Below are 26,985 nucleotides of genomic sequence, written 5' to 3'. Positions count from 1 at the left end.
TGTTGTCAATAAGGAACTGCAGCTACTAGACGTAGGGCCACATATCAAAGCAGCCATGTTATTAAAAATAGCGCTACAATTACTGTAAAATGTGTGGGGTGAATGGTTGCTTAAGCACTTGTTTAAATTTGTCTTTGCAACCCATACGAGAGTGACACATAATAGATTATGGTTTCCTGAAGTCTTTAAAGAAGTCTTTAAATTAGGATTTCTTGGACGAGTTTGTGTCTGTAAATGATTTTTGGAAATCAAGAAATACTGCATCTACCTCGCTGCCTTGATTCATGGACTTCAGGATGTCATGTAAGGAAAGTGTGGGGCGGTGGACTGTCTGGCACGAATATGAGGAATCCAGTAGACACTTCCAATCTGTTCCTGCCAAGTACTGGGAATGATACTGGTTCACGATCTTCTTCCATATATCTCGTGATACCTGTGCGACAGCCTCATTCACACCACCCCATGTCTTAGAGGCACACTCATTGTTCCGTGACGTGTGTCGTCAGTCAATAAGACTAGTTTTGTCTGACACACATTAACCCACGTTACATCAATCCACATTATATTCTCTAGATGTACAATCAGCACCTCTGGGTACACTGTTAGCATCACTGTGCCACAGTGTCTGCCATTCCATTAATACTTTTATCTTAAATAAAGGAAGGACTTGTTCCATTACTTGTAAACAAATCACTTTCCAACACTGAAACAATCAACGTTGTACGTCTACATCTACATCACCTACATCTACACTCTGCAAACCACAATGAGGTGTGTATTGGTTAATAAAAAAAAATGGGAGAAGAGAGACCGTGAAAAAGGGAAAGAATGAAAAGCAAATCGGACTTTGTATTACAGAAAAGCTATCGGACTTCGTTATTCGGAAAAGCTATTGTTGGGGTGGTCCTTGTGGCGTTTTTGAGCAAAAGTTAAACCAATTTTCACTACAAAAGTTATTGAAAAGAAACAGAGAATAACAGAATGTAACTGACAGGGGAAATGGCGTAGCTTAGAGTTCATTCTTTACCAGGTTAACATGTCTTCTTTCGGGCGGCGTCCACGTCTTCAAAAATCTCCTTCATTTCAGCGTGAAAAAATCTGCTCCGAAATCTTGTAATAGTCCAGGGATCACTAATTTATACCAATTAAAATCATCTTGATACTGTATGCAATTTAATTCACTTTGCTACTTCCATCCACCGAATTTCTTAATAATTTCCACAATGTCTACACATTACAATCAGATCAAGATTAGCCATTAAGTTTTTACGTCAGCATCCGATCACGCCTGCCTTAAGCTACCGCTATCAAGAGACAATTGCAACGGAATAAAAAAACAAAAAAAGTTAACAATTTTGGTAGTTTCTCTGCCGTCGAGCGCTCATACCGCTGCGACGAGATATTTTTTATCTGAGGGAACGAGTGTAGCGCGGCGAAATTCAAAGCCCCGCTACAGGTGCATGGCAGATGATACATCCCACTGTACAAGTTATTAAGGTTTCTTCCAGCCCATTCTCTTGTGGATCATGGGAAGGTTACATCTATCTTAAAGAGCCTCCTAGTTCAGTATCTCTGTGACAATCTCCCATGGATTAAACAAACCTGTGACCATTCGTGCTGCCCTCCTCAGTATACGTTAAATATCCCCTGTTCGTCCTATTTGGTACGGGTCCCATACACATGAGTAATAATCTATGATTGTTCGCACAAGTGATTTGGAAGGAATCTCCTTTGTAGTCTAATTGCACTTCCCCAGTATGCTATCAATAAACTGAAGTCTACCATCTGCTTTACCTACAACGAACCTATGTGATCATTCCATTTCATATCCCTAGAAAGTCTTACACACAAGTATTTGTGTGAGGTGGCTGATTCCAGTAGTGGCTAACTGACGTTATAGTCATGGGATACTACACTTTTTCATTTGGTCAAGTACACAATTTTACATTTCAGAACGTTGAGAGGAAGTTGCCAATCTTTGCACCACTTTGAAATCTTATCAAGATCTGACTGAATATTTATGCTACTTCTTTCAGAGAGTACTCAAATGTAGGTAATGCCATCATCTGCAAAAAGTCTGAGGTTACTATTAATATTGTCCATACTGTCATTAACATACAGCATGAACAGCAAGGGTCCCAACATGCTTCCCTGAGGCACACCCAAAGTTTCCTTTACATCCAATGATGACTCTCCATCAAAGATAACATACTGTGTCCTCCCTACCAAATGTCCTCAATCCAGTCACAAATTTCACTTAGTACACCACATGAGTGTACTTTTGGCAATAAGCATATGTGTGGTACTGAGTCAAATGCTTTTCGGAAATCAAGAAATATTGCATCGACCTGATTGCCTTGATCCAAAACTTTCAGTATGTCATGAGAGAAATTGCAAGTTGGGTTTCACATGATCAATGTTTTCGGAATCCATGCTGACTGGCATTGAGGAGGTCGTTCTGTTCAAGATAATTCATTATGTTTGAGCTCAGAATATCTTTTAAGATTTTACCACAAATAGATGTCTAGGATATTGGTTGGTAGTTTTGTAAATCACTTCTACTACCCTTCTTGTAGACATGTGTGACCTGCACTTCTCTCCAAGAACTGGGTATGGTTTCTTATTTGAGGGCTCTATGACACATTATAGTTAAAAGAGAGGCCAACTCAGCTACAAATTCAGTATAGAATATGACAAGAATTCTATCGGGCCCTGGAGCTTTGATCACTTTTAACAATTTCAGTTGTTTTTCAACACCACTGACACTAATACTTATTTCATTCATCTTTCAGTGGTATGAGGATCAAATTGTGCAGTTCTCTGGGTTCTTCTCAATAAGGAACATCAGAAAACAGGGTTAAGAATTTCAGCTTTAGCTTTGCTACCCTCGATTTCAGTGCCTGTCTCATTCGCTGGAGACTGGACACTAACTTTGCTACCAATAAAAGCCTTCACATACAACCAGAATTTCTTTGGGTTCTGCTGAAGTAGTCATTTAAGGCATCACAGGCAAATGTGTTTCATTCAGCATTTACATCTACATGGATACTCTGCAAATCACACATAAGCGCCTGGCAGAGGGTTCATTGAACTGTCTTAACAATAATTCTCTATTATTCCAATCTCGAACAGCATGCGGAAAAAATGAACACCTACATCTTTCCATGGGAGCTCTGATTTCCCTTATTTTGTTAAGATCATCATTTCTCCCTATGTAAGTTGGTATCAACAAAATATTTTCGCATTCAGAGCAGAAAGTTGGTGATTGAAATTTCATGTTTTAAATATGTCCACTTCAAATCCTGTATCATGCCAGTGACTCTCTCTCCCCATTTCTCAATAATACGAGATGTGCTGCTCTTCTTTGAACTTTCTTGATGTACTTCGTTAATCCTATCTGGTAAAGATCCCACAATGTGCAGCAGTACTCCAAAAGATAACAGACAAGCACAGTGTAGGCAGTCTCTTTAGTAGATCTGTTGCATCTTCTATGTGTTCGGCCAATGAAATGCAGTTTTTGGTTCACCTTTCCCACAAGATTTTCTGTGTCTTCTTTCCAATTTAAGTTGTTCATAAGTGTAATTCTTTGGTATTTAGTTGAATTGACAGCCTTTAGATTTAACTGATTTATTATGTAACCGAAGTTTAACAGATTCCTTTTTATCACTCATGGATGATGTCACACTTTTCATTGTTTAGGGTCAATTGCTAATTTTTGCACCATACAGATATCTTTTCTAAATTATTTTGCAATTTGTCTTGATCTTCTGATGACTTTACTAAATAATATACAACAACATCATCTGCAAACAACCCAAGAGGGCTATTGAGATTGTCTCCTAAATCTTTTATATAGATAAGGAACAGCAGAGGGCTTATAACACTACCCGGGGGAACACTGAAAATCACTTCTACTTTACTTAATGAGTTTCCCAATTACTACGTATTGCACTATCTCTTTGACCGGAAATCACGAATCCAGTCACATAACGGAGACGATATTCCATAAGCATGCAATTTGACTACAAGCAACTTGGGAGGTACAGAGCCAAAAGCCTTCTGCAAATCTAGAAAGATGGAATAAATTTAAAATCCCTTGTCAATAGTATCCAACACTTCGTGTGAGTAAATAGTTATTTATGTTTCACAAGAACAATGTTTTCTAAATCTGTGTTGTCAATAGACTGTTCTCCTCAGGGTAGTTCACAATGTTCGAACACAATGTATGTTCCAAAATCCTGCTGCAAATCGACATTAATGATATGGGCCTGTAATTTAGTGGATAACTCTATTACCTTTCTTGAATATTGGTGTGACCTGTGCAACTTTCCAGTCCTTGGGTACAGATCTTTCGTCGAGCGGGCAGTTGTACATGACTGTTAAGTATGATGCTATGGCATCAACACTCTGAAAGGAACATAACTGGTTTACAGTCTGGGCAAGAAGACTTGCTTTTATTATGCGATTTAAGTTGCTTCACTACTCCAAAGATATCTACTTCCAAGTTTCTCATGTTGGCAGCTGTTATTGATTCAGATTCTGCAATATTTACTTCATCTTCTTTGGTGAAGGCTGTGTTTAGTAACTCTTGTTTTTGCAGCGCTGTCATAGACAGTATTTCCACTGGTATTGCATGGATAAGGCATTGATTCCGTCTTGCCACTAGCATATTTTACATTGACCAGAATCTCTTTGAATTTTCTGACAGGTATCGAGACAAAGTTTCTATGTGGAAACTATTATAAGCTGCTCACATTGAAGTCTGCATTAAACTTCAAGCTTCTGTACAAGAGTGCCAATCTTGGAGGTTCTGCATTTCTTTAAATTTGTCATGCTTTCTTCATTGTTTCTGCAACAGCATTCTGACTCGTTTTGTGTACCACGGGGGATCAGGTCTGTTGTTTGTTAATTTATTTGGTATAAATCTCTCAATTGCTGTCAATACTATTTCTTTGAATTCAAACTATATCTAGTTTATACTTACCCATTCACTGTTAATTTGGAAGGAGCGGAGAATGTCTCTCAGGAAGGGATCAAGTGAATTTTTATCTGCTTTTTGGAATAGGTATATTTTTGTTTATTTTTAGAGGATTTGGGTGTTACAATATTCAGGCTAGCCATGATAACCCTGTGTTCACTAACCCCTGAATCTGTTTTCATGCTCATTATTAGTTCAGGACTATTTGTTGCTAAGAGGTCAAGTGTATTTTCACAACAGTTTACTACTCGAGTGGACTCATAAACTAACAGCTGGAAATAATTTCCAGAGAATGGATTTAGCACAATGTTGGATGATGTTCTGTGCATACCTCCAGATTTAAACTTGTATTTTCACCAACATATAGAAGGAAAACTGAAGTCACCACCAACTACAACTGTATGAGTTACATTTTTGAAATTAAACTCAAGTTTTCTTCGAACTTCTGGGACTGATGGCCCTAGTAGCTTGGTCCCTTCAATCCCACAAACCAACCAACCTTTTCTTCAAACCTTTCAGCAATTGTTCCCCCTGAGTTGGGAGGTTAGTATTAGGATGCAATTACTATTTTATGCCAGTTGCCAACCCATACTAACTTACAGGAACTATCTACTTCAATTTCGCCACAAGATAAACTGTGTCTAAAACCAACAAAAATGCTACTGCCAAATGTATTTAGCCTATCCTTTCTGAACACTGTTAGGTCCTTTGCAAAAACTTTGACTGAACTCTCCGGCTTTAGCCAGCTTTCAGTGCCTATAATGATTTAAGCATCAGTGCTTCCTACAAACGCTTGGAGCTCTGGTACCTTCCCAACGCAACTATGACAATTTACTGCTGTTACACTGATGGTTTCTGGATCAATATTCTTCCTGTGTTCAACCTGCACTCTTAGAGTGAAGCCCTTTTTGTGTTTCCTCGAGACCATCTAACCTAAAAAACTGCCCAGTCCACATCACGCAGTCCCTGCTGCCCATGTAGCTTCCTCCTGTAGTGGTTTCCCAACCTATTTAGCAGAACCTGAAAGTGAACCAACCACAAGTTGAGGAACCTGCAGCCTACACAACTGCAGAACCATATGAGCCTTAGAACCATATGAGCCTCTGATTCAGACCCTCCACTCGGCCCTGTACCAGAGATCTGCAATTGGCCCTGTTGACTATCCTGCAGAAGGTGAGCTCTGCTTTTACCTCGCAAGCAAGATTAGCAGCCTTTACTTTTGTATCCCGCCTGGAAGGCGGCCTGTGGGTCTGCTCCTGTAAACTGAAAGGTAGGCTGAATGTAGAAAGTGAGTAGGAGCAGGAAAAGGTGAAATGCTTCGGTACAGCGTATAGGTTATAGCTCTTTACTGGTGTATGAACATATACAACTGATAATACTCAACTTTGTCTGAGATGAGGACGAAGGTGCGAAGCTGTACATCAATCAAGTTACAATGGCAAAATCTATAGTGGCTCGCCCACTGTGAAATAGAAACAATGTTGCTTGGTCGTCTACTCAGAATGTGACGCTGCTTTCCACAAGCTCAAATCTGCTTTGTTGAGTGAAAGCTGTTTGATTCCTTTTGATCCCTCCAAACCAGTTGTTTTGGCTGTCGATGCACCTTCTCACAGCATCAGAGTGGTTCTCTCACACCACATTAATTCTGTTGATCGCCCGATCAGTTTTGCGTCTAAGTTGCTCAATTCTGCCCAGCAAAACTAATCTGAAATTGAGAAAGAAGCTTTAGCTATTGTATATGGAGTGACAGTTTCATAATTGTTTGTACGCTCGCAAGTTCTATTTGGTCACCAACCATAAGCCTTTGATATCGTTGTTCCACCAGTCAAAGCCAGTTCCGGCCTGTACTGCACAGAAGTTGCAACGTTGGTCTTTGTTTTGTCTAACTACAATTACATTTTGTTTCGGCCTACGGCCCAGCATGGAAATGCCAAAGCTTTGTCTCGTCTACCTATCAGTCCTGACGATGTGTTTGATTCTTCCGAACTGTCCTGCATGTTTATTGATTCTCAAGATTAGATGAAGGTTTTCCGGTGGATTTTCGTTGCATTGCTTCCACGGCAGCTGCCGATGCTTCTTTGGAGATTCTTTTGCAGTATATTCGTACTCAATGGCCTCCATCTGCTACCCAGATTAGTGATCCCTTTGTATGGCGTTACTTTGCGAAACGTCACAACTTGTCTGTACACCATGGTGTTATCTTGTTGCAAACTAACAACGATCAGTCTCGTGTGGATGTACCTCATTCATTGCAGTCAGAAATCCTCCGATTACTGCATGCTGGTCATTGGGGTATAGTGGGGACGAAGCAATTAGCGCGTCGTCACTGCACTTGGGTCGGCATTGATAAACAAACTGAGAATTTGCTTGCTAACTGTCACTCTTGAGCGGAGCATCAATCTGCTCCCCGCCAGTGTGGCTGACTCCTACTGCATCTGGGCAGTGTGTTCAAATTGATTTTGCAGGTCCTTTCTGGCACAACTGCTGGTTGATAGTTATTGATGCGTACAGCAACTTTCCTTTTGTTGTACCTATGTCTTCTACTACACCTGCCAGTACTATTTGGGCTTTGACATCTATTTTCTGCATTGAGTTCTTTCCTGAAGTTATTGTCTCCGACAATGGCCCCCAATTTGTGTCTTCAGAGTTTGAAGCGTTCTGTGCTGCTAATGGCATTCACCATCTGACCTCAGCCCCGTTCCACCCCCAGTCCAACGGTGAGCTGAATGCTTTCTGCGTACGTTTAAGTCGCAGAAAAAAAAGTTGCGCGCCATGCACTCTCGCGAGTGTGCACTATGAACTTTCCTCGCTTCAAATCACTCCCAGCCACGCGGCACCCATTCCCCAGTGGAACTGCTACATGGCCATGGCCATGCCCATCGGTCACTCCTGCAGCTATTGCACCCGCTGCCACTGTTTCGCCTCGTTCTGGCTTGGTGCCGCACAGTTTGGTGCCCTATTGTGTTTTCTCTGGTAGGCAGCGCTGGGAGCAGGGGCGCATTCTTCGCCAGCTTGGCCACGCCTTATTTGTCATTTCTGGTCCCTCCGGCACTGTCAAGTGACACCAGAACCAGATCTGTTTATGCCATCCTCAGTTTTCTGCCGCTGGTTGTTTTCCGGCAGAACTGGAGGCTTCACGACTTCCGCCGCCTCAGCCCACGACTCCACTGATGGTGCCTCCGCCGCTCGCACCTCCACCACGGGTGCTCCTGCTGACGCCACCACTGCTGGTCCAGTCACCTGCGCTGGACGGATGCTTCTCGCCGCCGCCACGGCCCCACCTCCGGCCATCCCTGTCACCGCCGCTGCCGCTGTGTTCCTCCGCGGTGCTAGAACCGATGGACACTGAGGCTGCCGTCACACCGCCGCCGCTGTCGCCCATGGAGGTTGTTGCTCCGCCTCCTCATTCGAGTATACCCAGTGGTGGTGTGCGGCCTGGGCAGGTTTTCCACGGGGTGTTTTCCTCACCCCCTTGCAAGCAATTTGGGGTTGCAGGTGGGCAGCACGCCCTGGCAGTTCTGCTGTCCGCCCCCTCAGTCGCGCTGCCACTGGTTCCCTGCACCCGCCGTCGGAAGCCCTACTCAATGATGGTGCACCATTTCAGGGGGGGAGGGATGTGGTATTGATAGTGACCATGCCACAATGTAGGTGCGCTCTACTAGGTTGGCACTACGACACCGACACCGACGACAACGCCCTCTAGCCGGCACTGTGCAGCTCTACGAGCGCCGCTCTGGATTCAGCCCATTTGATTCTGAGTAGACAATCAAGTAACACTGTTTCTACTTCATAGTGGGCGAGCCACTATAGATTTTGCCAGTGTAACTTGATTGATGTACAGCTTCGCACCTTTGTGATCACCTCAGCCTATGTTGAGTATTATCAGTTGTATATTTTCATACACCAGTAAAAGAGCTATAACCTATATGCAGTACCAAAGCATTTCACCTTTTCCTGCTCCTACTCACTTCCTACATTCGGCTTACCCTTCAATTTAGAGGAGCAGACCCACGCGCCTCCTTCCAGGCGGGATACAAAATTTACCACTTACCTTAGCTGCTCAAAACCAGAGAGAATCTCTTCTGATCCAAAGTGACACACTTCATTGGCACCAACGTGAGTCACCACCTGCAGTTGGCTCCACATTGTGCTCTTCATGGCATTCGGAAGGGCTCGTTCCACATCTGGGTTGACTCCACCTGGTATGCACACAGGCTTTCTTCTTCTCCTGGACAGCCATGTTTCTAAGGAGCCCCATAATGCACCTAACATTGGAGCTCCCAGCTACCAATAATCTCACCCTCTGTGACTGCCCGGATCTTGCAGGCTGAGAGGTTTCCTATGAAACAGGACAAGTGACTGTATCTGGCTGAGGGACAGCGTCAGCCACAAATAGCACTTGGAACCTGTTTGTCAGACTAACAAGGGAGGCCTTATGTTTGCCCCCCTGCGAAATCTTTCACCACCTATCATGTCCTGAGGCAACCTTCCACTCGACCACAGGTGAGGGGTAAACCTCAGTGTGAGCAGTAATTGGGCTGAACACTGGTGCGGACTGAACCTTGGACCCAGATGTGTTGAACATCCATTGCATCCCCATGGCCAGCCCACAACAGTGATGCCCGCCCACTACAGCTTCAAGCTGTGTAACCAAAGCCATCACATTGTGGAGCTGAGAGTGAAGTATCACCTACTCGCCTTGCAACCGCACACAGCAATCGCAGTCCCTATCCATACTAAAGACTATGGAAAACTACATTACATAGACAAATAAAGGACAATCGACACGCTCTACAGAACTCTACTGTAGACACCGACAAAAATGTAACAACTGTTTCCAATAAATTACATTAACATGCTCAGGTCCAAAAATTAAACTACCAAACCACTCATATCAAGACTAAATAATTTACTCCTGATTAGGAACATGAAATAAGCCATGAAATTGGTTTACTTTCCAACAAAAATGCGAGAACTGTATCTATTAAATTAACATGTAGAAATTCAAGAAGCTAAACTACCAAAGCACATAGTGAAATTATAAAATTCACTCCTGGTTAGGAACTTGTAAAATGTCACAAAATTGGTTAATTCCCTGTGGCTGCTTGTGTCTCGGCCAGCTGCTGCTGCCTGACTCTATTCTCAATCTATAACCATATGCTTTGTTTTACACCTATTATGCAGTAATCTCTGTTTCTTTACAGTGACAGTATACCATGGAGGTTCCCTCCCATTATGGACTGTACTACAGGGTATCTATCCAGCACATGGTCAAATATTCTTTTAAACTTGAGCCATAGTTCCTCTCTTTTAAACTTGAGTCATCGTTCCTCGACATGCTCCAGCCCTGTGCTGGAAGTTTCTAGTTCCTCACTGAGATATGACACTAATGATTTTTTATCTAGCTGACTGAACATATATATCTTTCTGCTTGTTTTAGTTGTCCTTTGTACTTTGGTAATAATTGTTATCACAACTGTGTCATGTTCACTGATACCAGTTTCAATATGGACATCCTCAGAGAGGTCAGGTCTACCGTTGCCATTAGATCCAATATAATTCCCTCATGTGGGGTTCCTAACTATCTGTTCTAGGACGTTTTAAGAGAAGGCATTTAGTAATGTTTCACATGATGTCTTATCACACCCACCACTCACAAAACAGTAATTTTCCCAATTAACTGTTTGGTGATTTAAGTCTCTACTAACGATTACAGTATGACTGGGGAACTTACTTACAAGTATAATCAAATGTTTCCCTAAGACATTTAAGTATCTTTTTATTATTTACGATAATGACCAAAGCATGTGAAATGAATTAAAATTCGTGCTGCGGCCCGGACTCAAACCCAGGTCTTCTTGCTTGCTAGGCTACTACAGCAATGGTGACCATCGTACTGTGGTGGTCTAATGGTTAGCATTTCTGCCTGGCAAGCAAGAATACCTGGGTTTGAGTCCTGGCTGCAGCACAAATTTTAATTCATTTCGTCTGCTTCGATCATTACATGCAAGTGAACTGAGGTTTTCTTTAAAATTTTCAGTTCCATCAGGAGATGAGCCTGGTGGGCAATAGAAGGATAGAATTATCATTTTATGCTCACCGCTGATACTGAGTCTTGCCCAAACAATCTTTCATGCAGCTTCAGTTTCTATTGTGGTGGATTTAGGTTTCTTGTCTACTGCAACAAATACATCACCTCCATTCTTCGTTTGGCTACGCTTTTAATAAACACTTAAATTTTCCCACATAAATCTCACTGCTATCAATTTTAGGTTTCAACCAGCTTTTTGTACCTAGTGTTATGCAAGCTTCACTACTTTTCATGAGCACTTCAGACTATGGCACTTTGTTGTGAATGCTTCAGCAGTTTACCATTAAGATTTTAATACTCTCATCTGTAGGAGACATTTGTTTCAATCCTACACTGATACGTCTAGGTTTTGTACAGGTACTGTTTTCTGGATTGGATGGAGAGTTGCCTAACCTTAGAAAAAGGACAACCACGGAAGCACTCCACACACAGTCAGCATTTTACCTGCAGGGTACTTTTCCTTCAATAATATGCACATAAACATGCTGCTTAGTTGCATTTTCATCAAAGTTGTCAATGTCTGTCACTTGATAGAATTTCTTTCTTGTCTCTTCGGGAATGACAAGAACAGAGCTTCCAACTGAATCTGCACACTCCTCCTCCTTTGTCATTCTCTTCATTGTCGGATGGTAGACAGTCAAAGCTTCTGACACACTGATGATTATTTAACTTATTGGTATCAATCACCATTGTCTCTTTCACTTTCAGACTTTGTCTTTCCTCCACTACAGAAAGCCATTATCTCAATCAATGACATTAAGTTCACAGACAGAATCTGTGGAATACAAACATGCAAACCCCTCGAATAGTATGCATCATAACACTGACTGAAAACAAAAGCCATCTAAACAGTACTCCAGCAACAAAGAGGTATTGCCATATAGGCTAACAAAATGACGTTATGCGATCGGTTGAGGTAGGCGCACAAAGCCACCACTCCCAGTCCACAACTACTGTCAGGTATCTGTTTACACCAAGTTAGCTGTAGCTTAGCTATGATTACAGTGTAAGACAATACCTCAAACTTGGAGGTTATTGGGAGAGGTGTAACATGCTAAGTCCTTCCTGGTCCCCATCTCCTCTGTACAGGGAGTCTAGCACTACCACTGGCATGCCACTGATAGTTGAGTGGACCAGTAGTGACAAATCCTATAATTCCAGTAAATATGACAGAATCCACAGGAGAGGACGGTACTGGCAGTCAACTCTCAGGAGCCCTCCAAAAAAACCCATTCGCAGCCGGTTACAGTTACCTGACAGTGGACTGGCTGATTTCCGGTCACTTACGTAATCAAGTATCTCTTTCCATCTTTGAGAATTGCATTCATGGTGGGACTGCTTTGTGGCTGGTGCAAAAAGTAAACAAATAACTAAAATAAGCTTGTGACAATCTTTCAGTTTCTGGATCTGTTAAGCTAAATATATTACTAATTCCCTTTACAAATTGAAACAATTAATATGCAAAACCAGATTTCTACTACGGCAACAGAAAAACCCAGGATAAAAGTTACCAGTTTCCTTATACTTTTTGAGATTAGATTCACTAATGAACTCGAAAATACTATTAATTTATGATGAATGCTAACAATACACACTTCTATTGAAAGATAAAACTAAATGCAACACAAAATGTTAGTTGTAATGTATGCTACGATAACTTTAAATCACAAACATTGATTCACTTCGAAATATGTCATCCACAATACACGTAACTTCTGAAAATTCTCAAGAATATATGTTTATTCGAATGAACAATGTAGGAAAATACAGATTGCTACTTACTTTAAAGAAGACACATCAAGTGGCAGAGAGGCACAATTAAAACACACACATAGCTTTCGGTCATAGCCTTTGTCAGTAAAACACACACACACACACACACACACACACACACACACACACAAACATTTTATAATATGTATGGATAAAGAAGAAAAAAGATTATCACAGAAGACAAATTACAGTCTTTGAGAAATATCACTGGTGCAGATAAATAGTGTAAAAAGTGAACCAAATATAACTGACATGTAGTTTTTGGTGAAAGTGCAGTGGTCAACTATGTGTGGAAAAGGTTATGAACAAAAGCACCACTACATTGCTGAAGCTCAGTTTATGGAGGTCATCAACATGCAGCATATTTTCTTCGTCATCGTCTTCCTCATCTGTATACTCGGCTGTCAGTTCTTCTTCTTCGAAGTTTTCCTGCAGTTGCTCTATCTCCTCCTCAGCCTCTACCTCAACTGCTGGCTGTGGTCTGGAAATGAGCACACAAGGAAACTACTAAGAACAGGACAGGGAAAAGTGAACACATGATGACTAAATCTGGAGGTGGAAAAAGAAACAGCACAAGTAATAATAAAAACAAAGGTTCTCACATATTTAACACAAGTAGTACTTGCAGCTGTGACTGAGCCACTTGGAGATTTGTAAATTACATGCAACAGTAGAAGAAAACAGGCTGGAATCCAATTTTTAGCTATACGTCTTTGTACTTACAGAATCATAAAATAATTCTTGAACATATATAGCAATTACCCCCAACTTTAATAATTATCCATTCCCTCTCTGAAGTGAGTCTGAAGCATTACTGTAATTTATTTAATCCTTACCTTCATGTGTTTTACATTTCAGCTACGACATTGAATTCTAAAATCTAGATCAGAGTCTTGGCAGTATTTCCCTACAGCTCATATGTTGCCAACACATCACTTTTGTATAGCCAATGGGGTGATATGTTTACATAACCTATGAGGGGTGAGAAAATATGCACTGAATTTCTAACCACAAAATAGAAACCTTTTTTCTTCACTGTTGTCACAAATATTTGACGGTTTTTACTGAGTATGTCAAAAATTATGAGGTTGTAATTAGGTTCAAATGTGACAGTTTGCTCACAAGTTGGCAAAGCCAACGGATGTGAAAGCTAAAAAAGCTCAGTTACGGTGATAAACTGTTCTGTAGTTCAGCTTGAGGTTACTGATAGACAGGAATGTGACAGTCCGGTTGTGAGTTGGTAAAACCAATGAATGTAAAAGCCAAATAGCCTCATCATGGCGACGAACTGATGTGCTGCTTAGCCCAAGATGTAGGTTAATTAAATTAATAATCTTTGTAGCCACATATATTTGTTCCTTCTGAATATGTCAAGAATTACAAGATTGTGTTTAGGCTGGGACCTAAAAGCACAGCTTAAATTAAACTAATAATCTTGGTTGTCAAAATATTTGCCTGTTACTACTGAATGTGTTACAGTTTCAGAGGCTGTGATGCATTGACTTGAAAATGAGACAATATTCTTTTGGAACACATTGTGTGTCCTGCTCATTCATTGACTGAGTAGAGTCACCAACTGACACAAACTATTTCCATCCCATTATACCTCATAGCGAGCACTGCCAACATTGAAGCACAAAACACATCAGTACACCACTGGCCTTGATCTAGACTTGTGCCATTTTGACTTCTCATGACTCTACACAAACAAAAGTATCTGGGACAGTAGGCTAGTAAAAGAGTTTCATCAATATTCAATATAGCTAACATGTTCAGAGCATCACATAATTCTGTTTCATGTTTTAGACATCCGCTTTTATACAGTACAATACAATTTTTTGCTGAAAAAATTGTTGGCAGTGTTTAGGACAGTAGCTCAATGGGAAAGTGCCAGGCTACATGTCCAAAGGTCTGGGCTTTGATCCTGAGTTATACCAAGGATTTCTCTTTTCTGTCAGTTATCACTTAGTTGATTGTTGGTGACGGGTTCGGTGGATCAATTGGAAGGTCAAGACAAGGCAAGAGCATACCACTTCCAATAGACTATGGTGTTGAAACTAACATTTGGATTGGCAGAGCTTCACTTTGTACTTTTTATGTTGGTGCTAGTACTTAGCTAGCAACATTAACCACCATAAGCACAACACTGTGAAACATGCAGATCACACAACCATACTGCTACAATTCCAGATGGTGCCAAGTGTAGATCGTCACTGTGTTGACTCCCGCAAAAAGTGTAAAATGAATGAAGAAAAGCGTTCAACTTGCAACATAATCAATGTACATTGTGATAATTTGTGCTTCTCATGATACATCATCAAAAAAGAAACTGAAAGTAGCAGAGACTCAATAAGATGAAGTGTTGAGAATTATGCATCTATATCATCCTATGACGAATCAACTGTAATATTAGGCTTGGACCCCTGCCACTGCGAGAAACATACAGTTATAGGTATAATGTGCAATATATGCAAAACTACACATCATTATAAATGTGTTAACACAGATCCAAAACATAAAGTATGGTTCTGTAAGAAATGTAGCAGAGATAATCTAATTCAAAAACCTAATGAGAAGGACTGTTTGACAAGCAAAATAATTGCAGTGCTCCTGGAAGAGGTATAGGTATTAAAACACAAATGTAACTAATTCACACAGTAGAAAGCAGAGGTTGCAAATGAATCACAAAGTTAACTACACCCAGATACTAGAACTCATATTATAACGTGTGAAAAAAGTACGGGAGAGTAGGTAGAAATTGTGTCAGATGCACTTTATGGGAAAGTAAGTTCCATTTTCTGTGCAGTAAAATTAATCCATCACCAAAAACTGACCAAAACACAATAACATAGCACACACGTGATAACTACAGAGATGATACTACATACATACACCCATTCGACTAAAGCAAAATAAGTGATGAAAATGATTCAGAAAATGTTACTTAAAGTACACAGATACGTGTTTCAGCTATTGCTGTTCCACAGAATACTCAAATGCCATGTCACCATATGCCCATGTCACAGCAAAAAATCCATGATCACTTGGGGAAACTTTACATCCTAGCTGATATCCACAGATGCGGAATCACCTCAAATGTTAATGAAGCAGCAATTGTGAAGTCCTTGAGTTTTGTCAAGCCCACAGCATCCCTCTCTGAAATCATTAAGAATGTTCACACCGAAGAAATTATCAAGTTGTCTTCAAATGACTTTGTTTGGCAGCTCTAATGATGCATACACGAACGAAAGACACCCAGCTTACTCAGAGTTAAAGAAGCACCTGGGTCACTTGTCACACACAAACGTTCAACGTTCTCTTCATGAACATTCCACACCGCTATGATTTGCCACCTTGATCTTGTGTAAACTAGGAGATTTGTGCTGTAATAAGTGTTTTTCGAATACATGCAATCAATTCAAAAATGTTTCTGTTGTTGATATTAGCAGCACTGGGCACATATTCATAATTTCACTTGAATGGCCTAGAGAAGCACACTGTGACACACAAATTACCAGAAGAAATCAAGAAGCACCAGCAAGCATCTGCAGCACCAACAACAGTATCAGTATTAGTAACATCACAAATATCAGTAACAGCTGATACAACTCAAGTAGCAGCAGCACTCCTCCACTTAATGAGATATTTTTTACGGTTTCAAATTAAGAAAAGGAAAAGACTATGACAAACCAGCCTGAAAACTATCAGGAAAAAAGTAGTATTTAACCAGGTAACAATAAAAGTAAAAACGTTCAAAATAATGTATTTGAATATACAGTGCCTCAAGAATAAAAGTGTTGGATTTAGTAGTAGCTATAAATAATTTTGGTGACATCTACTGAATTTGTTTACCTGAACATTGGTGCAAGGATAAGAAATGTAAGCAATTTTAAATTAGCATCTCATTACTGCCACAGTGTTTGTAAAAATAGTACAGTATGCATTTACACAAGAGCAGAATTACAGTTTAAAGCAAAAATAGAAGTGGACCATATAAATACTGAAAAACATTTTGAACTGTGCCACAGAGGTAAAAACTGATGAGAAGAGAAAAAAACTAATTCTCATATCAGTGTTTAAATCACCAGTGGGTGAGAAAAACATATTTTTTAAGAAGTTGGGGGCAGCGTTCAACACTTTTCATAACAATGAAGTGATTTTATCATTATGTGAACTTTAACATCAACATCCGAAAACCTCTCGTCACTTACCTTTAAATCTGCTAACAAGGTATACACCACTGTGAATGCACATGCCTCCATAAATGAGGACAACAGAAAGGACAAAGAAAAGGTGAAATGTTTTTGTGACCAACTCAATGATGTGCAAAATATCCCAGAAAAAACACCATGTCCTATTTATTTTATTTATTTATGTACACGTCAAGTTCCGTAGCACCAAATTGAGGAGCAAATCTCTAAGTCATGGAACATGACAGTACATGAAATTACAACATAAAAGTAATAACAGATAAAAATAAAATGTTTATGAACCCGAAAAAAGTCAATCCGTAAGTTCAATTAAATGAATCAACAATACAACAAGAATCAGCTTAATTTTTCAAGGAGCTCCTCAACAGAACAGAAGGAGTTACCCATGAGGAAACTCTTCAGTTTCAATTTGGAAGCACTTGGAGAACTACTAAGATTTTTCAATTCAAGTGGTAGCTTACTGAAAATGGACGCAACAGTATACTGCACACCTTTCTGCACAAGAGTTAAGGAAGTCCGATCCAAATGCAGGTTTGATTTCTGGCAAGTATTAACTGAGTGAAAGCTGCTTATTCTTGGGAATAAGCTAATACTGTTAACAAGAGATGCCAATGTCAAAATACCCAGACTCATGAACACGGGTCGACAAGAGGTTCGTGAACTTACACCACTTATTGTCCATACTGCCCATTTATGAGACAAAAATATCCTTTTAGAATAGGAAGCGTTACCCCAAAATATAATACGATACGACATAAGTGAATGAAAATAAGCAAAGTAGACTAATTTTCATGTCAAACAATCACTCACTTCAGATACCGTTCAAATAGTAAAAATCGCAGCATTAAGTCTTTGAACAAGATCCAGAACATGGGCTTTCCATGACAGTGAACACTTAGAAATTTGAACTGTTCAGTTTCACTAATCATATGCCCATTCTGTGAAATTAAAACGTCAGGTTTTGTTGAATTACTAAATCTCATGTTAGTAAATTGTCAAAGTATCTATAGCAAGATCCCCGAGTTACTCTTCAAAATAAACAGTAGTAATGCCAATATTGTATTAGGCACCGAAAACTGGTTGAAACCAGACATAAATAGCAGTGAAATTTTGAATTCTGATTGGACAATGTTTAGGAAGGATAGGACTGATGCTATGGGAGGTGGTGTGTTCACTGCAGTTAAAAGCTGTTTAAACGCAGTTGAGATCGATACCGGGTCGGACTGTGAAATAGTCTGGATAAAGATGTCAATCAGCCAAGGAAAGACCATTGTATTAGGATGTTTTTATAGACCACCAGCATCCGCAACCGCAACAAACGTCGCAGAATGTATCAGGGAGTCTTGAGTATATAGGAAATAAATATCCAAATTATTCATTAGTTATAAGTAGAGACTTTAATCTGGCATCCACTGACTGGAAAAATTACATGTTTATCACTGGAGGCAGAAGCAAAGACTCGCGTGAAATTATTCTAGGAGTGCTCTCAACATACAACCTAGAGCAATTGCTTAGAAAACCAACTCGAGATGGGAACATATTAGATATCTTGGCGACAAACAGACCTGATCTTTTTGAGGAAGTTAATCTAGAAGAAGATATTAGCAACCGTAACATTGTTGTGGGTTCTATGTCAGTGGAAGTTGCAAAAAAACCACAGAAACAGCAAAGTTTTCTTGTTTGGGAAAGCAAATAAAAGTGTCATTAATGAATATCTTCATCGTCAGCTCCTAGTATTCACCGTGGGACACAAAGATATTGAGCATCTTTGGTCGGAACTTAAAGGTATTGTCCACTAAGTGCTAGAGAAATACATGCCTAGCAAAAATATAGGGGCGGGAAAGGATGCACCTTGGTTCAACAAGAAAGCGGAGAATTTTGCACAGTCATTTTAAATGTAGTCACTGTCCCACTGACAAACAGAAATTATGCAAAATGAAAGCAGCTGTCAAAAGGTCAATGACAGACTCTTTTAAGGAATTTGAAAGCAATATTTTATCTGCAGATTCTAAAAATAAGTCCAAAAAATTTTGGTCGTACATAAAATCTATGAACGCTACAAATAATTCAATACCTTCTCTTGCTGACAGTACGGGTAATGTAACGGACGATGATAAACAGAAGGCCGAATTTCTAAACCTAGCTTTCAAAAGCTCATTTACGGTAGAGGACTGCAGCACCATTCCCCCTTTCAATTATCGAACAAACACAAAGATGGCTGACATAGTGTTTAGTGTATCTGGGATTGTAAAACAGTTAAGATACTTAGACGCCAGGAAGGATTCCTCGACTTTCGAAAGGCGTTCGACTCATTTCTGCACTGTCGCTTGCTCCAAAAAGGGTGCACTTACAGTCTATCCAATGACATATGTGGTTGGATAGAAAGTTTTATTACAAACAGAAAACAGTATGTCGTCTTGAATGGGGGGACTTCAACAGAAACTATCGGGTTGATGGTATTGACAGTGGCATTAGACTGTTTTCCGATGATGCTGTAGTCTACAAGAAAGTAGTATCACACGATAATTGTGAACAAATCAGTGAGGATTTGTAGAAAATAAATGTGTGGTGTAATGACTGGCAGTTATCTCTGAATATTAGTAAGTGTAACCTACTGTGCATAACAAAGTGAAAATCCCCATTAATGTACGAGTACAAAAGAAATGCCCAGTCTATGAAAGCAGTAACATCCGTCAAGTATCTGGGTGTGACTATTCGAAATGATCCCAAATGGAACGATCAGATTACACAAGTAACAGGTAAGGCGAACTCTAGATTGTGGTTTACTGGTAGAATCCTGAAGCAATGCAGTCCTTCAACAAAGGAAACTGCTTACAAGACTTTAGTTCGTCCAGTCTTAAGAGTACTGTTCGTCTGTGTGGGACCCTTATCAGTTGGGTCTGATTCAAGAGATTGAGTAGGTCCAAAGAAGAGTGGCAAGAGTCGTGATGGGTACATTTAGTCATTGCGAGAGTGTTACAAATCTCATTGAAAGTTTGAAGTGGGACACACTTGCAGATAGACGACGTGCTAAACGGAAGGGGCTGCTCACTAAATTCCAAAATCCAATCTTCGCCGAGGATGTAGAGCATATATTATTACCACCAACTTTCATACTGTGCAATGATCACTATTCAAAGATAAGGGAAATTAGAGCTTGTACTGAGGTGTTCAGACCGACGTTTTTCCCTTGCGCGGTCCTTGAGTGGAACAGAGAGGGGGAAATATGACTTTGGCGCAAATAGTGCCCTACCGCCACACAACGCTTGGTGGCTAGCGGAGTATATATGTAGATGTAGAATTGCGTGTTAGAAATTGTAAAAACTAAGTCTTACTGTGATTTAGTGTTAGTTTATTTTCTACAAGCCATGAACTTAGGTCATGAACTGCACATAACATTCTTTACTACCAAGCTAGGGTCATTGGCAAACAGAAATATTTTAGAGTTGCCCATAATACTAGAGGGCATATCATTTATATAAATAAGGAACAGGAGTGGCCCCAACACTGATCCCTGTGGCACCCCCCCCCCCCTCCCCCCCACTTGACCGTACCCCACTGAGACCCCACATCACAGCCATTCTCAACATTGTTAATAACGACCTCTTGTTGTCTGTTGCTAAAGTAAGAGGTGAACCAATTGTGAGCTACTCCCCGTATTTCACAATGGTCCAACTTCTGGAGCAATATTTTGTGATCGACACAATAAAACACCTTAGTTAAATCAAAAAATATGCCTAGTGTTCAAAACCTTTTGTTTAACCCATCCAGTACCTCACAGAGAAAAGAGAACATAGCATTTTCAGTTGTTAAACGACTTCTAAAGCTGAACTGTACATTCGATAGCAAATCGTGTGATATAAAATGATCAATTACCCTTACATACACAGTCTTTTCAATAACTTTAGCAAACACTGATGGCATAGAAATGGGTCTAAAATTGTCTACATTATTCCTTTCTCCCTTTTTATAAAGCGGCTTTACTATTGAGTACTTGAAACTGACCCTTCCTAAAGGAAAAATTACAAATATGGCTAAATACAAGGCTAACACATGCAGCACAATACTTGAATACCCTGCTAGGCCCTCCATCATATCCATCTCTCCCTTGTTTGTATCGCAGAGGGTTATTTCAGACATCAATCTCAAAAAGGCATTTGGCAAGTAAGTTATATGATTACCTGTAGAAACTAAATTTTTATTTTATTCACCAGCAATGCTCAGAAAATGATTGTCAAATACTGTAAATATATCTGATTTATCAGTACATAAATATTTTTACAACGAGCTGACTTTATATCGTCGACCTTGTGCTGCTGACCAGACACTTCCTTCGCAACTGACAATATGGTTTTATTTTTATTCTGTGGATTAGCTATTCTATTTGCATCCCACATACTCTTTGCCTTCCTGATAACATTTTTAAGCACCTTACAATACTGTTTGTAATGGGCTACTGTAGCTTGATTGTGACTACTTCTAACATTTTGATATAATTCACACTTTGTTCTACATGATATCCTTATCCCACTTGTCAGCCACCCAGGCTGCCTATTACTGCTAGTATCGCGCTTAGAAGGTTCTAATGGAAAGCAACTCACAACGAGCATGAGAAATGTGTTACGGAAAGCATTCATTTATCACCTATGTTATCGGCACTATAAACGTCATGCCACTCTTGTTCCCTGACAAGGTTTAAAAAACTCTCTATTGCTGTTGGATCTACTTTCCTACATAGTTTGTAGTTACAAGTGACATTTGTTTGAGTACAAAAGCCTTTTAGTGTTAAAATTTGTGCATCATGGTCTGAAGGGCCATTCACCCTTTTACTAACAGAATGTCCATCTAGTAATGAAGAATGAATAAAAATATTGTCCATGGCTGTGCTACTGTTCCCCCGCACCCTAGTTGGGGAGAGGAGGGGGGAAACAGTCTGCATCAGATCATATGAATTTAGGAGATCTGCCAACATCCTTTCTCTTGCACCATTACATACAAAATTTATACTGAAGTCACTACATACAACTAATTTCTGGTACTTCCTATAAAGTGAATCAAGAACCCTCTCAAGCTTGAGCAGAAGTGCTCTGACGTCAGAGTTAGGGGACCTATAAAAGAAAACAATTAGAAGTTTAGTTTCACTAAATTCAACTGTCCCTGCACAACATTCAAATATCTCTTCTGTGCACTGCCATGATACATCTATGGACTCAAACAGGATACTGTTTTTTTATGTACATAGAATTCCCCACCCTGCAAGGAACTCCTTGAAAAACTCCCTACTTATGGAGGACATCAATGCAAAGAAGGAAACTATCCAACACATAACAGGACTAACCAAAATGGGATCAGACTGATCAAATTACGACAAGCACACAATATGATTCTGAAATCCAAAGCCTTTAAAAAGCCACATCGACAATAGAAAACATGGATCTCATCATGCTCACATCTAGGTGAATTCAAACTAACTAAGGTCCCACATTCTGTTTCTTGAAACCTGATTGTCCCTTGGAGTTACTCCAAAAGGCCTAACACTGAAAGCCCCTGTTTCTGTATGCAATCCTTCCCTACACTAGGCTCTTTTACATTTTCAAATACAACAACCTATTGCTCTTATCCGACTAAGCTGTGACCTAAATGCCCCATCAGCCAATTTCCACACTATCAGACTTCTCTCCTTCTACAAAATCCTGCAGTTATCTTCCCCTCACATTTCCTTGAATGATATCATCCACCAAGTCAACTTCAAACTGCAACAACATGCCAGACTTCACTTCAAAAAGCTATCCCCCTTCTCCTAAACTACCAGAACTGTGGTGTTTCCCTTCCTGTCCCTATGCAGCTTCCTAAACAGCCACACCATCAACCACCACTTCTCTCCAACAAACTGAGTTTGGCCAACCTCCTTAACATCCCACAGCCTTCACCACTACCTCCCAGACCAAGAATAACCCATAATCCTGAGAACCAGCCACAACAGTACAGTGTCCTTAAACTCTCATCTAAAGCACTCTCCCCACCTGAATTATCTGTATTATCTAAAGGTCTCACTTTCTGCCCTGAACCTGCATTTGATCATGGTGCTTTGGTGAAGGAACTACTATCCTTCACACGTAATATCCATTGGAAATATCACTTTGCAATCCATTCCCAAAACCTTTCCAACAGCAAACCTGGCATTGAACCCTGCCTTGAACAGTTCAGATCACAATGCCACCTTGATTCACCACTACTACCACAAAATCATCCCTTACAAGCCTTCCAAGAATCCCTCACCTCCAGCATTGCTCCACAATCATTCCTCAGGTCCCTACAATATGGTCCTAACCTGTCCTCTGCAGAACTTCAAGCTCTACAGTCCCTAAAATCTGATGATACCATCATCATCCTTCCAGCAGACAAAGGATCTACCACTGTAGCACTTGACTGAAAGAAGTATCTTAGTGAAGGTCTACGCTAGCTGTCTGACACCACTACATACAGCATCTGTCATCAAGGTCCCATCCCTGTGATTCAAACGGACCTGCAGTCCCTCTTTAAAACCTCAGGCCCCTCACAAGGACTAACACCTCAATCCATAGAACTTCTCACCCCATCCAAACCATGCACTCCCACCTTTTACCTTCTTCCTAAGATCCACAGACCCAATCATCCTGGCCATCCTAAAATTGCTGGCTTCAAAGCACCCACCAAATGTATATCTGTCTTAGTTGATCAACACCTGCAACCCATAGTACAAAGATCCCCTCCTACATCAAAGATACCAACAATTTCCTAGGTCATCTGAAATCCATGCCCGTCCCACTCCAACCACATACCTTGCTTGTCACCAATGATGCCACCTCCCTCTAAACCAACAGCCCCCATGTACATGGCCTGTCTGCTGTTGAACATTTCCTCAACCAGCTCCCACCTAATTTCAAACCTATGGCATCCTTCCTACTCACCTTAATCAACTTTATACTTACCAACAACTACTTCACCTTTGAGAGGCATGCATACAAACATATCAGAGGTACGGCCCTGTGAACCGTGCCAACCTCTTCAAGGGTTGCTTGGAGGGGGCTTTCCTGGGATCCATAGGTCTTCAGCCCCTGGTTTGGTTTAGATACATTGATGATATCTTTACCTTATGGACTCATGGAGAGGCTGACCTGCTAAAATTCCTGGCGTCTCTGAATACCTTCTCCCGATTAAATCTCACATGGTCCTATTCCAATTCCCATGCCACTTTCCTTGATGTTATCTTGTCCGCACCAAAGGCCAGCAACACACTTCCGTCCACATTAAACCTACCAATAAACAACAGTATTTACATAATACACCACCATTCTCACCTCAGCCTTCACTGCACATAATTACCCCACCAGCCTAGCTAAAAAGCAGATTTCCTGGGTCATCACATCCAAGCCTGGTACTGCTGGTCCCTCCAAAACACAACTTCAGAGCACACCATTGGTGACTCAGTATTATCCTGATCTGGAATGTGTTAATCAGCTACTTCAACAGGGCCTTGACTTCCTAAAATCATGCCCTGAAATGACATCAATTCTGTCTGAAATTTTGCCCACCACACCTAGAACAGCTTTCTGTTGCTCACCCAATCTCCGCAATATTCTTGTCAGACCCTATGCTCCTTCTGCACCCATCTCCCTACACTATAGCTCCTACCCCTGTGACTGTCCCCACTGCAAGACTTTCCTGTGCGCCCTCCTACCACCACCTATTGCAGCCCTGTAACTGGCAAAACATATTCTATTAAAGGGAAACAACACACATGATATACCAGCTGTTATGTAAACACTGTTCGGCCTTCTACATCGGCATGACTACCACCAAGTTATCTATTAGGATGAATAGGCATAGGCAGAGAGTGTATACTGGCAACTTGCAGTACCCTGTTGCAGAGCATGCTCTACAATATGAAATTTGCGACCTCGGGCCTGTTTCAACACGTGCCATTTGGATTCTTCCCCCAGACACCAGTATCTCAGAACTCTGCAGGTGGGAACTAGCACTACAGCATGTCCTTGGTTCCTTCCACCCACCTGATCTTAATTTGTGTTAATTTCTTCCATCTACGTTAATTTCTTCCATCACAGCACTTCTTCACTGTAACTACTCTTTGCTTCACTCCATTTTAGTTTTCCACTTCTTTCATTGTCTTTACCGTCTATTTTTCACCACCACCCTCCCATCTCTGTTACATGCAATGCACTTAGCTTTTCACTCTTATTAACCAATGCATGATGTTTAAGCAGTAATCACTGTCTTGCATATTACCCTGTTTTCCACCTTTAAGCTCTCAGGTTTCAAATCTCATCCAATGCAGTCCCCAACAATCAGTCTTTCTTTTTCATCCCATGTGGTAAGTCTCCCCTGACCCATGGTTCTGGGTGACTTTCCTGAAATCTACCCCTTTTCCTAGACCTCTCTAGTCCTTTCCCTTCATTCCTCTTCCTTCCCCTTCATCTCTTCTGCCTGAAGGAGGAGCCACTGGCTCCGAAAGCTTGCCTATTATAACTGTCTTTTTTATGTGTGTTTTCTGCCATTGCTTGCTGAGTAGATCTTTTATGTATCCAATTAAATAAGGTTCTACAAAGAAGTACAAAATTTCCAAGTCCTCAGAGGAGCCAACCTGGATTCTGATCAGTACCATTCTAAAATAAAACTCAAAATCACCCCAAAAAGAAAAAAACAGAACCAAAAACCTCAAAAGAAGAAAATACAATCTACAAAAGATAATAAATTCCAAGGAGTTTACCCTCACAACTAAATACATGCAAAACCAAAAATAGTATCAAATGAAAGGAAGCCTAATAAATGAAGCTGAACAATTAACTCCCATGATCAAAGCCAAAAAACATGCCTGGTGGACAGAAGAATGTGATAAGACTCCTTGAACTACGAAGAAAAGCATGGTAATAGTAGCAATCACAGAATAATGAACATAACAGACTTCACCAAAAATATCACAAGGACTTTTAAACAAAAAATAACTGAATATAGTCTACTGACACTGCTTCTCTAAGACAAAAGTAGAAATATTGCCCATAACAACAGAGATAATTGCAAAATATTGGCAGAATATTTCAGAAAGTTTCTCATCTGTGCAAAACCCACAGAAATATGGACTTTAAGACCTCAACAATAACCAAACCTAACTCTGAACCACCCTCCATGAACGAACTACAGTCAGTCATTTCAAATCTCAAAAACTATAAAGCCTCAGGACAAAACAAAATCACAGCTGAACTTCGGAAAAATGTCAAAAAATGCCACACACACTCTCTCCAAACTATCTTTGAAGAAATATGGAGAAACGAAAGAATTCCAGACAAATGGAAGACAGCTGTTATCCACCGACTCCATAAGAAAGTGTCTAAAGCAAACCCCAACAACTAGAGAGGCATCACACTCCTAGATGGAACATACAAGATCATCTCTAAAGTCGTATTTAACAAGGCACAGCCCTAACTAGACCATAAACTTGGAGAAAACAGGTTTCAGAAGTGGGAAATGAAATGAAAAGATCATATGGCATTGCTGGCCAGGAGCGCCCATCCGGGCAAGTTCAGCCGTGAAGTGCAGGTCTTATTTCAATTGACGCCACATAGGGCGACTCGAATGCCAGCAGTGAGGATGAAATGATGAGGAGAAAAACACAACACCCAGTCCAAGAGTGGAGAAAATTTCCAACCCGGCCAAGAACTGAACCCGGGCTCGCTGCATAGGAGGCAAGCACTTTACCATCCGGCTAAGCAGGTGGACTCAGAAAAGGGAGATCCTACCCACAACAAAGTCTAAACATCAAAAACCTCATGGCTTACCAAAAATCAGGAGCAAAATAATATGTTATAACTTTCATTGACTTTCAGTCAGCACACAGCTCAATAAACTGGGAATCCCTCATCTCTGTACTAAAACAA

At 40.5% G+C, this 26,985-nt stretch overlaps 1 protein-coding gene across 1 annotated transcript in view; it reads right to left on the bottom strand.

The window, feature by feature from the left end:
• Positions 1-26,985, bottom strand: part of LOC126416469 (intraflagellar transport protein 57 homolog) — a 191,692-nt gene that overhangs the window by 57,550 nt on the left and 107,157 nt on the right. Inside the window, exon 5 of the mRNA XM_050084206.1 lies at positions 13,164-13,323. Within this exon, the coding sequence (XP_049940163.1) occupies positions 13,164-13,323 (160 nt within the window). The remainder of the gene's footprint in view (positions 1-13,163; positions 13,324-26,985) is intronic.

The sequence above is a fragment of the Schistocerca serialis genome, chromosome 8, assembly GCF_023864345.2.
Source record: "Schistocerca serialis cubense isolate TAMUIC-IGC-003099 chromosome 8, iqSchSeri2.2, whole genome shotgun sequence".
Lineage (NCBI taxonomy): Eukaryota > Metazoa > Arthropoda > Insecta > Orthoptera > Acrididae > Schistocerca > Schistocerca serialis.
Note: the sequence above shows the minus strand (reverse complement) of the source record. Positions and strands in the feature narration are given on the sequence as shown.